The following is an 18168-nucleotide window of genomic DNA, read 5'->3' on the forward strand; positions in this document are numbered from 1 at the left end:
AGCTCCAAGTATGAACGCGTTCAAGAACAGACTAGATAAAGCTATGGAAAAATATATGTTCAGATTTGAAATGCCTAGCTCCTTATCGAACCCGGTGGAAGTCTAGTAGCTACTTCAAACTATCGCCAGTCATGAAAAGATCCGGTCAAATGACACGAGTTTAGATCTATGAACAAGGCACGAAAAGGAAAAAAATCGGTGACAGGCCACATCAGGCCTACATTTCAGCGCCGACATCATTATGTTATGTTATGTTATATTGTCTCCAATTTAATCTTCTCGTCAGGAGAAATTCGACAAATTTCATGCAACGCCTTTCAAACCTCAATGAATTCACTATTGCATAGTCTGCTATGAATCAAGATGGGTTTCAGAGAAAACACGTAGAACCTTCACGGATTTCATTGGTTGTCAGCAACGTTGGATGACCGGAGAAAAAATTAGCTCTCTTAAACCAAGAAAAATTAACTTTTTATGATGGAAGTTCTCCCAAAACAATACTTGCAGTATATTTCGAGCATAATCTAAGCATGTATATTATATGTATATTTTTCAATTCAATTTTGCACATTTATGTTTCAGTAAATGTAGGAACAAGGGAATACAAAAGAAAGGCTACGCTATAAGTGGGTCGGTATATGTTTGTTGAGTCTGGACAAACGATTTGTTTGTGCAGAGGAGGAGGGTAACGAGAACAATCTTGCATGGTAGTGATGAAGCTGACCGAGTATAGCATTTTAATTGGGACGCTGATAAATAGAACGGTGATGTCTGTTGAAGGTAGTTGGTACTGATGACTGGGTAACGAAGATTTCAGATAAGTCGCAACCAAATTTATATAAATTTGTTACGAAATATATGCGATTTAATTATAACATCCAAATTGTGAGCTGTCCTTTAGATCGCGGAGGTAACTTGAGCACGCTGGCTGAGGGAATTATTTTATGCATGGTATTTAACGTGACTGAAGTTAGAGAATATTGTCTTGAGTTTTCTTGACGCAAAAACGCAGCGAGCCTGGCATATGATTTATTATTTTTTTTTATTTATTTTTGTTTCTCGTGTGACACGACCGCATTAAGACTCGTTTTGAAATTGCTGTAATTGACCCTTTTGTAATTTAGTTTGCAATCACCGAAATAATTTGATAAATTCGCAGCTCAGTTGTTTCCAAATTTGTCAATAAAACAATCGGTCAGAAATGAGATCAAGTTAATTCGTCTTCATATACTAAAAAATCAACTTCAATGGAATCAAATGAGAAAATTTTTGTAATATAGCCTTGGTGCACGTCGGACGGGAAAGAAAAAGATAGAAAACAAAACGGTTAATAAATTATAATTAAAAAGTTGGTATGCTGTAATAAATAATCCGAGAAAATACATGATGCATTATTGATCCCTATAGAAACAGAGGGGACCGAAATTTTTTGATTCATGAGGTCATCCCTAACAGGCAAGGTTCTCACACGGTTCAATTGAGAGCCGCAATTGGATGAGAAAACATCATTTAGGTTACAACATTGTTGTAGCTTATAAAAATTTAGTACAATTAATAGAGGGACATTATTTTATATATATATTATAGTATTGTTATCATTTCGATATTATTTTTTAGAATTCTGGGAAGTCACGCGAGACTAGTTGAACAATCCCCCATGTAGAAAAATGAACAATAAAGCAACACGGTAATTAACATAACAACTAGTACAAGATGCACATTATAGGGCCACATATGTGCATGTGCTGTTAAATGGGATACTGATGAAAAGTATTTCCAAGATTATCCCGTAAAATTAATGAACAATATGGAAAAGAATGAGAATTGAGGAGAATAAAGGGAAGGGAAAAAGGAGGAAAAAGGAAAATTAGGGAAAAGAAAAACTCAGGAAAGAAGAAAGGAAAAAATAAACAGAAAGGAAAAGAAAGGAAATGATAATTATTAACAACAAAGCAATACGGTTATTTACAACTCCTAGAAGATGCAGATTACAAGGCCACTCATTATGCAATTGCTGCTGAGGAAAGGGAGTTCCAGGTTCATCTTCGTGGAAAAGTATTTTTTGTGGACTTATTTGTGTTAACGATTAGAACTGCCCCGAAATAAAAAATTTAAACCAAATAGACTTCTAACTGATCGTTGATTTTAATTATGCGTAAGTGAAATTAATGATGAGATTCGGCCTAATTTTCTACTGATTTCATTATTTCACATCAATGAGTAAAGATGCCAAAAAACCTCACCTGAGGTTTGTTTAATAGACTACATGGTATGCGTGGAATGAGCGCAGCACTACAGTAATTCTTCTCTTTATAACGCTTCATCAACGACAGCTTCACTTCATCGCTGTATATAAATCAATGATGGAAATTATTAGCGGATCGTCACTGGTTCATAGGTCTCAGAGAATCGATCGGCAGTGAGAGTATATGAGGGGTTTGTAGAGACTTAAAACAATGAAAATATACCAAACAACCACAATATACGTAAATACATAAATAAGTACAATGAGTTGATCTCCATCGCCGATTTCTGCTATCGCAGGGAACCTATCACCCGCGAGAGGTGAGGCATTACTGTAAGTTTGTTCTTCAGTAAAATTTTCTCTCAGTACGTGCTCGATTAGAATTGAGACACGATATCTTCTTCCGCTGTAGGGGTGTTATCAGCCCTGAGTAACGTGACGGCGTCGTGTACAGAGTGGAAGAGACGGCCGGCGGTGATGGTGGCCAGCGCTCCCGTCACCTCCAGCGACCGCATCACGTCATCTGTGACAAAATTACGTCAGCATGACTTAAATTATAAAATTTTGTGCTCTTCAATTATTGTTTATATGGTTTGTAAATTTTTTAACATGAAATACTGTCAAGACATTCATGGTGAATAGAAAAAGTTGGCAACTTGATATGTAGAACCAAGTTGTTGTTGATATCATCGTAATATAGATACAGAAAGAGGTGGTAACAAAGTTGCATTTATAAGATATTCTCCACGTACAGTTGTAGAACAGTTGATTTTAGTGGTCGTACATATATAAAAGTTAGCATGAGTAATTGAAAAAAACAGGCATGGAAATTTGTACAAGAAAGGTCCTAAAATTGCTATTGGGGTTAACATGAAACAGTGTTAACATCAACGCATCAGTTCTGAGAATATCATGTCATATCATATGGTAATGTCGGCGCTGAAGAATAGGCCTGTCGCCGATTCTTGCACTTTCCGTGACTCTTCACTACCGGTACCGGATCATTTCAAAACTGACGATACCTTGGAATAGCTACTAGATTTTCACCGGGTTCGATATGGTGCTAAGCATTTCAAGTCTGAACATAAATTCCTCAATAGCTTTATCTAGTCTGTTCTTGAACACGTTCATACTCGGAGCGTCAGCGGTGCAATCAGGGCGGCTTTTCCGCATACCGGTGGCTCGAAGCGAGAAGTGATTTCGCGTCGATGAGTCGCAACGAAGTTTTTAGCGCATTTTCTTTTTATAGAAAAAATGCACTATTGTTCTCGCCATGTCCGTCCGTCTGTCTGTCTGTCCGTCCGTCCGTGACTTCAGGTTTTCGTCAATTTTAAGAAGCGGGCGTGTCTGTATCAAAGATACGACATCTCTAGCTCTAATGCACTGTACTATCGCAATGAAAACTGATTTATGCACGAGAAAATGCGCTCTCTGTCACTCACTGCCGTGAGTACTGAGTTATATTTTTTTAGTTTATAGCCGTGGCCCCTGGCGTTGGTTCTTGTTTCAAATTCTAGTAATCCTTCAGGGACCTTGTATAAACCATGAGTTTGCTTGTATACGTCAGTGAGGTCACCATGCAGACGTCGATAACATAGGCTTGGACGCTTCAGAATCTATTAACTTTCTTCATAGACCTTGCCCTTTAAACCTGGAATTATCCTTCTTGCACGTATTAGAACACTCGCTACTAAATTTTTGTCTTTTTCAAGTTTCGGTGACCACACGGCGTTTCCAAACTCTAGCGAGTTTCGGGCGCATGCAGGACAGCGACAAACAACAGAACACGTCACGAAAAGTACAAGAATAGGCAACAGGTCATGGGCCTATTTCTTAAGTGCCGACACTTCTATTCTATTATGAAACTTGATACCGGAAATTCAACAAGTAAAATTTTCCCCCAGTGATTTTTAGGGAGTATTTCTGCAAAACAAATAATGTATATATACACTCGTTTGCGATTACAGTTAACAGTTCACAAACGGAATCCGAGTTCGTATAAAAGCCTTTTAAAACTTTTAGTGCACTTACACTATGCTGTATTCAGCTACTTCCTACATTATTTACAGGCCTGGATCTACAGACATAAAATCTACTAATTACTTGTCTTCCAGCTCCTACGAAGGTAAAGATAGACGGAGGTGCAGGGTAAAAGTGACAAAGGAGAAATTAGGGTAGACCAAAAGCCCAGCAGCACACTACACTGTGCTCTCTCACTAGCTTAAAAATTTTTTTTATTCGGTAAGAAAAACAGATAACCACTTTTACTCGCTTCCACTTTCTATTCGCATTCTCTTTCACTGACTCCACTTCAGTCTTTTTACTGAAACTCTTCAGCAGAAAGTGCGTAAATAGTGTTAACCGGCATAGCGAAAAGGCCGGTTGAGAGCCCGCGTAGCAAGAACGTCCGCCTTGCATAGCACGGCTCAACCGATACTCTAATATAAGAGCTGAGATTGACAACAGCCGAAAAATTTACTGTGTAATATATCAACCATAATACTTGAGTGGGATAAGTAAACAGTAATGCTGACCTGAAACGGAAGCCAAACATAGAGTTATTCCTACGGCACTGTAGACGCCATGCATCCTGGCGAGGTACATAGCACTAGGGGCATCACAGGAGCTCACACCCCTGCAGTCCAGCACGAGGTACTTGATCTGCTTCAGAAAAGGAGAGAAGTGAGTCGTCTCTTGACGGTCGCAGAATAGAGATTTCATAGACCTTTCAATGCTAATTGCATTGGGATTGAGCTGTGATTAAGTTTAACAAAAACTTTATCTCATTTGTACTAAAAGAAAATACACGTTACCATCTCGATAAATTATTAATATTTACGTTTGGATTAACGCGTTTTTCACAAAAATTTGCTTAAAATGGAGCTTGGAATATTTTAAGATTCACTCAGTTACAGAGTAAATTATATTAAAACAAATTATTTTTAAACGGTATCAAATTATTAGTTTGTAAATTCAGACTGAAAATCCGACATGATCTCCAGAATTGAGTGCATTGTTCCTGCCAAATATATTGTAAACTTGATCAACGAGAGAATTTTGTTGGGCCAAAATCTACAAAGCGAAACTAAACTGATAAAATAATGTTAGTTTCATTGCTTTCAAGCCTTATTATATTGAGATGCATGCCAGAGGCCAGCATTGGCCAATACCAGCATATATTTCATACTCCTTAATTTCCGTGCGCAAGCCTGCTACAAGGCAAAGTAGCCTTAGTGATTATTTGCTAAAAGCCAAAGGTACAAACACCCTTCATGGAAATGAACCAGCGAGCTAATGAGAAGCAAGCCACCAATACAATCGCTCTAAGCCGTACATAAACCGCCCAACAGTGCATGAGCACTGAGCAGTAAATATAATTTTAAAAGCAAAGATAAGCGGAATTGAGAAATTTAGGGTTACCCAGAAGCAAATCTTTTGATAAAAATGAGGACAGTTTTGGATGATGCTTTTAGAGTAAAAATATAACTTTCGCGTGAAGTATTTATGTCTTCGATTTTGTGAGCCTCTAACGTTTACAAAGGAATAAATTAGATAAATCAGGTAAATATCATGTCTTAATACAGGTATAAGAAATAAAATGCAAAAAGGACCTACTTCTTTCAATGTGTCGTTGGAAAAATCGGAGTTCTTTTTAGCTTCATCGGATCTCTGTTTCTTCAGAGCCACTGGGTTGATGCCAGACGCCTTGAAGAGATTCGCCTTGAAGTATTCGCGGTTGGCAAAATGCAAGGGGCCATCAATGCTCAAAATCATCATGTCATCCAGCTCCGTAGCCTGTAAAATACGAATACAATATTTTTATTTCCTTTGATTTTACTTTAAGCTCTCAAACACTCAGTTTTTCCTGCTATATAATTTTGAGCAGCAATTTTTTTATATTCAGTGATGGAGTGAACGTCTCGTAGATTTATTGCGGCAGGATATTACTAATCAGAAGTAGCATTGGAAGAGCCAAATTGTACATTGAAGCATTGGCACGTAGCGTAGTCATAGCGCTCAAAAATTTATGAATTATTCGAAACTATGTACATAGTTCTAAATTCGATCCTTACATGTGAGTATCTAAAGTTGGTTGCAAAATTTTCATTTCAGGAGTTTATCATTTAACATTGAGGTCCCGATAACCAAATTACAATATTTTAGTCATTATACCGCATCAAAAATATCCATACCAGGTGCCATCTCAACATACCAGATTTCTTAGATCTGGTGTGATAATATTTCTGTTGGCAACGCTACGTGACTGGCATGACCGGCATATGCCAGTCACGGTCCGTTCTATGACAGGTGCGTTCAACACTTCAGTGTATTTCATATCACGTGCCATGCCAGTCATGGCCCTTTTAAAATATCTTTTGCCTTGATCGTGTCGTGACTCGTGACCGTGCCTGGCAGGGCAGGTGGGTGCCTTTAACGGCTGGTGCGAATGCTTCTATAGAAATACTTATAATTATACTTATAGAATAGAAACGAATATTGGACGGTACCGTGACTTGAACGTGCCCGGAAGTATGGTGTGATGCAAGCCATAAACATTCAGCTGTAGGCCGCTGACTGATTAGCTAGGTTCTGCGTAAGCTCACGGATAAGCAAGTGGGAAGAGTTAACCATATGGAAACGCATGTTGCCTTGGCTCTAGAACAACATAGCCATAGATGTGTCGCTAAAGTGACTATGGGGACAAGGGCAGATGCCGGCATAACTAGCATGCGAGCTCAGATTTTACACAGAGCTACAATTCTCAGAGACTTTGCCGCTCCTTGAAGTAGACTCTTAACTCGCCGTATACGACGTACGTGGCATTCTTATCTTGCAAATACTTCTTCTCTGATTCTCACTTTTGCTGGTATAATCTATTTACTTCTCTGAGCTACGCTCAGGAAGTCGTCCTAGTTTTTGAGTTATTACTTGAGCGAGGAATGCGCATTAAATTAATTAAAATTGCCAATAACAGAGGAAAATCCAATTTACTCTAATGAAACGGACCGAAATTGGAAGCTACACAAAACGTTTCTCTGTTACCTTGTGTTCATTACCAATTTACCAATAAGCAAAATTCATCGAAGTTTGCACGATACCTTATCCATTTATGCTATGCGGAGGCCCTTCATGCAGTTGGAAGTGTAAAATCAAAATTCAATTGGTTATATCATTGGTCATAACAATTTCACTTGTTTGAACAATATCACATTGCAATTATATTTACAGTTAAAAGAACTATCAATAATAATTTAGCTTGCTGTTATGACACTAGTCGAATTCACACTAACATTCTTCGCTAACTACAACAAATCTTACTTTTTTATAGGTATTGATGTCCAAGTAAAGGTCAGTGCCGGGAAGCTGGCCCAGTTTAGTTATCTTTGGGTGCTGGCCTCTGATGACGAGGACGGCGATCGCCATCAAAACTCCAATAAGAAGACCGAAGTCAACGTCAATGAGAACGACAGCCGAAGCCGTCACGGTCCAAAGCATGGCGTCTATTTTGCTGACCTTCCACATGGCAATCATGTCAAAAACCTGGCGAGTAAACAAGTTACTGAAAACGAGTTAATAAAAGATGAGAAATTGGATTTATTAGACTATTATGGTGTGATGGTTGAAATTCTCTCACTTCTCAATTAAGAAAAGGAGAACCATATGTTAGACTTCCATGTTAGTGTACATTTTACCTTAACAAGCATATCTTTCATGGCCACCACGATGATGCTTCCCAAGCAGGCCTGTGAATAATACACACAATTAATTTTACAAAAGTATACTTGACCAACTCATTCTGTCGCAACCATTCTCATGTTACGTATGTGACGAATAACGTCTTCAAAGATAGGCTCAAATAAAATACAACTATGTATATGTATTTGCAGTTACGTTGCTATTATTGTTGCGCCGCGATAATTGTACGACTATAAGTGTCTTTTTGCAAAATACAATTATGTGCAATTCAATATGGATAAAGTAAATGTTTTGAGTTGAATATACATATATCTGTGATTACGATCGAAATGAAATGTTTCTTTGGTACCTTAGGCAGCACTTCAAGTACAGGCCCTATGAAGAGCAACACCCAGAAGATGGCGAAGGCAGACACCAGGCCAGCGATCTGCGTCATGCCGCCAGCGCTCTCCTGGATCAGGACTCTGGTGATTGACGCCGCCATTGGTCCGCACGAGAAGAACGAACTGAAGATGTTGCCGATGCCCTGGAATAAATTCAAATTCAGGTCCGTCTGTGTTAAATGTTTAAATTTAAGACCAAATTCAATTTAATGACTTGAATTTTTCTACAAATCTTTCAGCGGCTGCAGGTGCGGAGTCAAAACCACACTCAACTTATTGTGCAATAATACTTTGCTTAATGAGTTATAATTGAATAAAGAAATTTTAAGCAGCATTCTCACCTTTATAATATGCGTTAACTGTATTGAACAATAAATGACATTCAAAATACGCTGTTTCTTTTTTCTTTTTCAAATTTTTTTCTCTGTAATAAATTATATTAAGAATTTTTTGTAAGGAATTCATTTGACAGCTTTCCACGTATGAAATCATAGTCGGGTAGCCAATTTACAGAAATACGTATTCTCGCTCCACCCTACGCTACTGGACAGCCACAACACCCAATAAACCCGGGTGGAAGTGGTACAACAATACTCCGTCAATAACTGGACTTCAACAGACTACAAATAATGAACTAGCGTTTTCTCACACTCCAGTTTATACATAATCTAATTCTAATTAATATTGAGGCATTTATCGTTTCTTGTGACCAGTTTTTGGATTCTATCGTCAAACAAGCTCTCCGCCTGAAAAGACAATTTTGCAAGGAATACTTGAGAATACCTTAGCTAATGTTTCCTGCATGAGATAGCAGGAAACATTAGCTAAGGACGGAATAGTGGCTCGTCTATTTTCTTTCGCTTTACAGTCTTCGTTTTGAATCAGGTCATTGGTAATGACTGAAGGTCTCCCACTTCGTCCCTCATCATGAATGTTTGTGCAACCAACTTTAAAGGCCCTAACCTACATCCGTACCTTTCCATCTCTCGTTAAGTTTCCGCCACACATTTCATTAATTTGGTGATTAAGATCAAGTGATTTCAAGCCTTGAGCACAGAGTAAAACATGTACTTCAGAGTTGAAAATAAGATAAGAACAAATAAATCGGGACGTTTTCGTCCTGATGAAGGACTCACATAAATAATGTTACAAGGTCCCGAAAATCGAGTAACTTTGACGGCAAAAACGTCTTTTAGTTGGGACACTAAGACGTGCACTGCAGCTCCTGTACTGAAGCCCGATACCAACATGTCGTTGAAGAACACAGTCACGGAGCCCAAGCTGAGCAGACCCATCAAAACCTGCAGCACAGGAACACTAATTTATTCCAAAATCATGCCACCGAAGAGAAGAGAACATAGAGGTAAAAAGTTTTTTGTTATTTCTGACCAGTAATAAAATCACTTTAAAAAGCAAGCACACACTAAATACTACAGAGGAAGACCAAGCGAGTTATTTACGTAGGTACTGTGTTAATTTTTGCTGATAATAACTAATGAGACCTAATTAAAATGTAAGTTGATAAATAAAATCTTTCTCTATGAAATTTATTGATATATCTGCAACAGTAAAACATCTTGTAAATTGTTAGTTACTTAGAGTGCGCGAGTGTGCGGTGCCACTAGGAAAGTGAGGATCAAAGAGGTAGGTACCCAGTGCAAGAGTACCATGAAAGATAAATGAGAATACAGTAGGAGACGAAAAGAGGCGCACAGCCCACGATTAGGTTGATTTTCGGTTTATGGGATTTGATTGGGGTTGGAAGTCAATTAGATACTGTTTTTCCAATCGTGATGGGCCCTTAATTGTTCAGTGTCTACTGTCATTGCGAGCATGTCCGTGTCGAAATTATCGTGCAGTTTGTAGATTAGGTTTATGTTATGGCAGCATTGGAGTGTAATTTGTTGTCCATCTAGCTGGCAGCAGTGCACAGGTAACTAATATCTTGAGGGGGATCTCGTTCTCGCTCACAAGGACTGAACTCATTAAAGATGTTGATGAGGATGACGTCATGTGCACCAATCCAGGGCTATTATGTCATGTTTCGTCCGCAGTGTGGCTTCCATTGGCTCTGTCCAGTTACCTCAAAAATAGTCCGTTTTGCTCTGAAGTCAAAGAGTATGACTGGCGTCAAGTAAATTTTAATAGATGTGTTGGTCACGATTTTGGAGGTGAGTTTGTTAATGGTGGAGGCGTCATATAGGTGATATATTGGTGTCATATAGGTCGGGGCATGGGGAAAGAGGGTTCGAAAAACACAGGTATTCGGTGATAGTGCAGCCAGATATACAATAGAATGGGATACTAAGAGACATTAATCAATATGACCAAAATTATAGCCACGAGACAAACATAACTCGATATCAGTCGTTGAGCAATTATAGTGATGGACATAACATTAAAAACTCACGCTCCAGGCTCCAGTCATGAAGCAGACAATGGTGGCGACCTCGACAGGCGTGTAAGTGACTGCCATGTCTGCCGAAACAAATGTGGCGTTCACAGATGCTAGGAGAGCAGTTGCATTTCCAGGAACCACCGTTGACTCGCCCGGGAAGGTCGCGTATTTGTTCACCAATTTGCCGGTCAAAAGCGTGATGACCGCGAACGCTCCTGCACACAGAATGTTTGAATTGCACATAATTTGAATGTTTGAGAGTTCCCTATTGTTATAAATTGAGCGGAAAGATCAATTCTCATGAACGAAATTATAACATCAAACATTGCCAGCATCATGAGTCATAATATCACGAAGAGGTCGTAAGTTGTGATACATTTCAATATTGAAGACAGGGAATGCTATATGTGTGGCAAGCTGCATAGTTGTGCGATTCACTGTTCAGAATGAGCTAGTGCTTGAAAAAGGATACAAGGTCGTCTGAATTTTTTTGAGTTAGGTTCAGGATATGTTGCGACGATGCGAATGCGATTCTTAGTACGTAACTCCAGTGAACAACATCATTTTCATTAATAAAATACAGATCAGGAGTACTACAGTTAATGAACACACATTGGTGCATAGCACGGATGATATGCAAATAGGACGATTATTATTGGAAATGTATAACGTAAAATGAGGAACAGAATACAATTTAAAGAAGGGTATGTAGCTAAATTAGTATCTTCGAACGTTTTGTGTGGGAATATCCTGAGTAGGAATAGAGCGTTGCTAAGATTAATGGGAATATCTTTGCGATGACCGGAATTCATTTGTGAAAATTCGGTTTAAATGTTTTAAAGGTCGACTCAGACATGAAAAGTGCAAATTTCACGCGTGAGAAATAACGTTCGCAAATTGGGTCAGACGGACACAATTGTTTAAAACATTTGAAACGGGCCGGGCTAGCGCCTGGAGTTGGGTGCTGTCTCACCCATGGAGTTGTGCTGGGAGGAGGCCAGCACGGCGTACACCAGCACGGGGAAGAACGCCATGTAGATGCCGCAGATGGCCGGGATGTTCGCGAGCAGAATAAAGCCCATGCCTGTTTTTTGTAAACAATTCGTACTATTATTAGCTCCAATGTTGTTTCACAAACTTTGAGCTTAAACGATTTTTGTAATATTTGTTGATAATTTTTCATATACGTATTACACCGAACATACATAGTTTACAGCCTAAGGACTGTTGACACAGCCAAATGTTTAGAGCAATTCTTCTGAGCGGAATGAGAAATTTAGTATATTCTGATGAAAGGAAACGTTTATTGTTTTTTCAGGCCATTCTTGATTCTTAATCGAACTTTTTTAAATAACCAAGTGAGCAGCTTTTAATTATCAACCTCAACTTCAATATATTCAAAATTGAAGCAGTGAGTTGCGAGTTCAAGCCCGCAACAAGCTGTCAGTGTTCTGCGATGTTAAGAATCGGCGACAGGCCTACGGCCTACTAAATACTGAAACCGCTATTATTATAAGTGTCATTTCAACGACAAAATGCAACCAAACAACCGATTCGTTTCACACCTAATGGGATCTGTATGGTGGCAGTAGTGAGACCGGCGATGGCATCACTGATAAGGAGATTTTTGAAGTCATAGCTGGGCAGCCACCCCAGCATTGGGATCTTCTTCACCACGCCCTCCTTGAGCCTCGCCGCTGAGCAGCTCAGATGCTTCTTCATTTTCGACCGGCATCGAACCCCAACACCTGAAGCGTAAATCATCTCCGCTATTAGACTCACAACAGATTTTTGATTAAAAAATACACAGGATCGAAATTATAATAGGATTTACCAATATCTCATTTATTACAAATTTTTTATTCAATGTTGCGACAAAAAGCAAAAGAGGTTCAGAGTGAAGCCGATGAAACCTAGCTCTATGTGAAACTGTTTTCAATTGGTAGGGCTAAGACATTTTACTTGTGAATATTTTTAATACAATATAAATTTTTCGAGCGCAGTTTCAATCGAAAAATTTTCTGTAATCAAACATACCTTCATTGGGTGGGAGCTGGTAGCCTCCATGGTCCCGCCTGCCTGACACGGTCAGCGCTTCTCGCGTGATCGACACAGAAACGTGGCCATTATCCTTCATTGCGGTCAAGAGGCAGCGTTATAGTTCAGGGTACTTGATCGGTTGTCCACTCTGCTAAATATAACTATTGAACAAATTATTTTAATGAAAAAATATTTAATGAAAAAATAAAAATATAAATGTTGTTAATTAACAAAACAAAAATCGAGACTCTAAAGCAAAGCTTTCGCTATAGTCTTTGGTCGCTACCCTACTTTGAACAAAATAAAAAAGAAAAGAGTTAGCTGAAAGTAAATATGGATATTAATTAAGATTCGTCGAATATTCCGAAGACTCGTCAACTTTTTGAAACAATTTAAATCCTCTCGAACACAACAATTGTTTAAAAACGATTTTTTATCGCTATTTATTCAAATTAAAATAATAATTGAGGAATTCGTGCAATTCGTATGTATTAGAAGTATTAAAAGCTATATCCCTGGACAACAACTTGATGAGGTATAGAGGAATTAGCATGCGATGTAGCCATCTGTTCAGGGAAAGGCCCATACTTCATTGTCAGTAACAAGCTTTTTCACCGATTGTATTAAAATAAAAATTAAGAGTCGACCTCAGAATATTAAGTGACACTCCGCGTAGAAATAATGCTTGTGTCTATGGAGAGAATTCAGTTCAAGTCGCGCGTCATTAATTTTATCAATTCAGTACGTGATTGCAAGAGTAATTGATCAACACGTGCGAGTTAATAGTTTAGTACTACGTTTTAGTTCTGCCACGCGATTCTGATGTAGGGTAAAAAATGTTTTTTTTGACAAGTCAATTTCACCAGAGTTATAATTTAGCGTAAATTTGACCATACAGCATGATATATTCGGCTGTGTAATGCTGCATGTTTGTCCATCACTCACAGCATGATATATTCGGCTGTGTAATGCTGCGCGTCGTGCTTCATATACCCCCATTCCACAGTAAATTTCTTACGCATCCCAAGTCAGTTGGAGGTTTAGGCATCGAATTTAGTGAGAGGCAAGGATTTTTTTCTGTTTGTGATACATTGACCATCGTAGGCCAGATATTAATTATTAAAATATTTAGCACAATTGAAATTCCCTGGATAATGCCAGATTATTTTTAGTATAATCAGTGCCTTATCGTCAATAAACTATGACCCTTTAATGCCAAAAATTCCTAATTGCCAGCGCTACCTGATTTGGCCATGACAGGATAATGGGATACTAATAAAAGATATGAGAGCTGGATACGAATTATAAAGAAGCAATCAAGCTCGCGTCGTAGAATACTGAATGAGTTAGAAATCTTTCGACTTTTTGTCAAAAGTTTGCAAGGAAACGTTAATTGACTATTAGACATCGAATAGCTGCCACAACTCTATTAAACCGATTGCCAAAGAGAAGAAATAACACTCAATGATCAAGACTTCATCTAATAGTTCTTTCTGAATTGAAGAGTGAAGTAGTATAGAGCAACAGCGAAGTCAAAATGAATGGTTTACAAAGATAGAACGCTAATAGTTTGCCGAGATAGACGCTAAATAATAATTAAATTCTAGATTAATTAATGCATTATTCTATTATTTAATTATAATTGAAATATCGAATAATATTATTTAGGATTTATAGTTGCATGGTGCAGTTTTGCATAACAAAATCGCACACCATTGATATAAAAGACATTCATTTATCCAATAGAAAGTTATAAATTTTGGTACAAGTAAAGACAGGAAGATCATGATTGCGACAATTACAGTAAAATTTGTTTGAGCTCTTCTATTTTTATGGAACCGTGTCGTAGTGAACTCAGGGCAGCAAGTTGAATGTTTTCTAACTTATGTATTCTGTGGTGCATAACCTCGATCGCCTCTTACGAATAAGTATATCGTGTGCACGAATAATTTTACAGTTTCTTATTCTACTGTACGATATAATAGTGTTTGACGTGGGTTTCAATAAGATAACTGATTTTCACGAAGAAAATTATTAGGAAATACTATTTTCGCCTAAACAAAAAACTAACAAGTTTCAGATGTCACAAGCAGGTGCTAATAAAAAGGCTGGAAAATATTGAAAAAGATATAGGCATCAACACAAAATATACTCTAGACATGAATGTTCAATAGTAGCAAACCTGCCTAGGTTAAAAATAAATTTGGTCAAGTCCTTCAGGCCATTTTTGAAAAAGGAGCAAATTTACTTATTTTAGTGCTTATTATATTTAAAAAGATTGCAATTATTTTCACTTGAATGTGTGTACTAAAATATTTCTTACATTTCAATGCTCACTAAAAATAAACAAATTGTCATGGGTCTTGGACAACTTTACCCGATAAAAGCACGAGAAATAACCGCCCCCAAACAGCCAGAAGGTTATCAGATTAAGTAGCTGATGAAATATGAGCTAAACAACCTAGCTATTAGAATAGAAGTGTCGGCGTTGAAGAAATAGGCCTATGGCCTGTTGCCTATTTGTTATGTTATGTTATTTTGTTATGGCCTATTGCAAAATTTGTATCTGTATTTCAGTGACAGTACTCATAATGTGACCTGAAGTCCACTGCAGCTGAACTCCAGCAGCGAACATAGTGATACTTTAATACTACTACTTTAAATTATTACTATGAAGAGGTACACTCATTTTTCTAGTTAACAACCAAGATTAAAAATTTTGGAAATATTAGCACACTAAGAAGAGAACACTTTCAACTGGACAATGAAAAAATATACCTACAATAGACAACGGTGTGTAAACTGTCAGAGGATGATCAAGGAGAGGTCACAGCGAAGCAATTACCAAATAAAAATCACTAGTTATAATCTTTTACTATAAAAGCCAGACTAATACCTACATAAGCTATTGTCTCGCAAGACACAACTACTCTCCCGATACACGACTGGTGGAGCATTTTTACTTGAAATATTCCAGGTGAAAAACACGGCAATTTTTGTTCTGCAGCTAGTCAAGCGAGACATACATTTTCTTATTTATATATGTCAAAGTTTTTCTTCGTGTGTTTGAAGCCATGCAACGCCAATATATATAGGCTGATTGGATGCGTCTTTAGGGTACTAACCATGTTAGTATTTCAGTATTTAGTAAGTGTATTTTACTTGGATTTGAAATTTTGTATTCAGTGAAGGAATAGCAAGGCATTGCAAAACGTGAAGAAGGTTAATTCATATAATTCTGATATGATATATGATTTAACGAGTGAAAACGGTTGCGACTTGAGCCGTCTACATTCTAGCCGAAATGGTAACAATCCAATCCTATGCTGGTCTCAATTGTAGTGGAGATATTAAATAAGCTCCGGTGCACCATAACATAGTGATGTCGGCTCTGAAGTGTAGGCCTGATGTGGCCTGACCACTGTGACGGTCACACTGTGACCACACGTACTGTAGGCCATGACCATAACAACTGTCATTGCTCCATATCTTTACACAAGCTTTTAAGAATAGTGTTAGACTTTTTTTGCAATTTATTCCCTTGTAAATGTTCAAAGAACGGAATAAGCCATGAAATGATTCCTACCTATGTGTTCCGTGTATATTTTTAACATATCACTTGATTGTCATGAACAGTAGATTGAAGGGTGAAATGACCGGTAACTTCTGTGATGAAAGTTAATTTATTCACAATTTATTTATTTTATTAAATTGATGTCACATAGAGAGCAAGTACGGCGTCAACACATCCTGCACTTGTCCGAACGCTATGTTGTGAAAATGTATTACTGCAGTCTTTCAAAGTATTCAGCGCAACACATTAACGATGTATCACTAACCAGATTCAGGTAACAAAAAGAAAAAATCTATAACTCAGTACTCATTGCAGTGAGATACAGAGAGCCCATTTTCTCGACGACGAAAACGTGAAGTCACGGACGGACCGCCAGACAGACAGATGGACATGGCAAGCACAATAGCGCCTTTTTTTCCATAAATGAGAAAATGCGCTAAAAAGAGTCGAAAGGAGGGAAGTCTCGACGAGACGCGCGCGATTCGCCCTCGAGCACAGTTGGTCATGAAGTGACCAAGTGATCAGCGATTGTCGACATGTTATTATATAGGTACCGTCTTTCGCATACAAAATTCCATGCCCAACTCATTTGTTTTACAAAACGAGTCGCTGGAGACTTGGTGCTCAACTTGCCCTGTCTTATTGTCTCCTACTATAATCGAACGAATATCTGGTGCCCTCCGATAATTGTCTTTCTTGCGCTTATATATAGAGAAGTGATGTGAGCTGCCGTCTAATTAATGACGTTCTCAGCACATAGATGAATTATTGAGTGGATCATCAGGGATTTTGGGGTGATAATATTTACGACGCGTAGGCCATCAGTATGTTGCATTAGGCTTCAGTCCTCAACAAACAGGAAATAACCTACTTTCTATGAATTTCGCTATCCTCAATTTTAGAGTTGTTCTGCAAATGTCGAGTGAAATAGCTTCATAAATATACCTTATAGACCTTGATTGTTTCTAGAAGTTATTTACTGTACCACGTAATGTTATTTACTGTATTATTTATTTACTGTACCACGTAACTGTGAATATTTAAAGAATGAATTTTTAGCTATTATGCTGCCGATGCGTATTTTTTACTTTTTGAACTCCAATTTTGATCTATAACTAACTGTTATTTTAATATCCGAACAAGCAAAATATCGTTTTTACATGGTAACAATGTTTGTGAACAAAAATCCGTTCCACGTAACAATATAAAGAAATGGGCTTAAAAGAGAGAATAAATGCCGTGATAGAAATCGTAAGCGGCGAGAGAATTCGTTTCAATGCACATTCATACATTCAACTTGAATTTAAATGCAAAGTAATTAACGCCCGCTGAGTCGCCATATTTTAATCTGAACTGTTTCGATGATCAGCTTCATTGTCAGTTCCAAAAATTGTGAGAACAGAAGTATCATAAAAAAGCCAAATTTGGACTAAGCCTGATTTTGCATCGAAAATTCAATTCTGATCAATTCATGTTGCTTATAAAACCGTAAGTCCTAACATTACTAACGTTTTGGTACCCGTTTCAAGTTGTATCACGACTGAACAGTTTACTATTGACAATGCTCTCCTTTTTAAACATAAATGATGGTTAACAATGTTGACATATGATTTTAATGACGTTAACATTACGTTCACGTTTGATGACCACTCAAGAAATTGTACCGATATTCGACAATTGCAGGTGCTGAATATCGGTACAAAATGGTCTTGTAATGAGCTTTAATAAGCGTTTTTATTTAAGTGCAATCGGGATTTGCACTTGTTGGGGGGGGGGGCAATATGTACAGGGCTTGGTTAATTATTAATAACGTCAACAATGTGTATCGTCT

At 37.8% G+C, this 18168-nt stretch overlaps 1 protein-coding gene across 4 annotated transcripts in view; it reads right to left on the minus strand.

The window, feature by feature from the left end:
• Positions 1-1902: 1902 nt before the first annotated feature.
• LOC108666375 (solute carrier family 26 member 6) overlaps positions 1903-18168 on the minus strand; it is a 40149-nt gene continuing 23883 nt past the window's right edge. For all 4 annotated transcript variants that reach the window (XM_047883464.1, XM_047883466.1, XM_047883465.1 and 1 more), the window contains one exon: positions 1903-2768. In XM_047883464.1, coding sequence (XP_047739420.1) covers positions 2623-2768 — 146 coding nt within the window. In that variant the 3' untranslated portion in view covers positions 1903-2622. The remainder of the gene's footprint in view (positions 2769-18168) is intronic.

This window comes from Hyalella azteca, unplaced genomic scaffold (assembly GCF_000764305.2).
Source record: "Hyalella azteca isolate HAZT.00-mixed unplaced genomic scaffold, Hazt_2.0.2 contig12949, whole genome shotgun sequence".
Taxonomy (NCBI): domain Eukaryota; kingdom Metazoa; phylum Arthropoda; class Malacostraca; order Amphipoda; family Hyalellidae; genus Hyalella; species Hyalella azteca.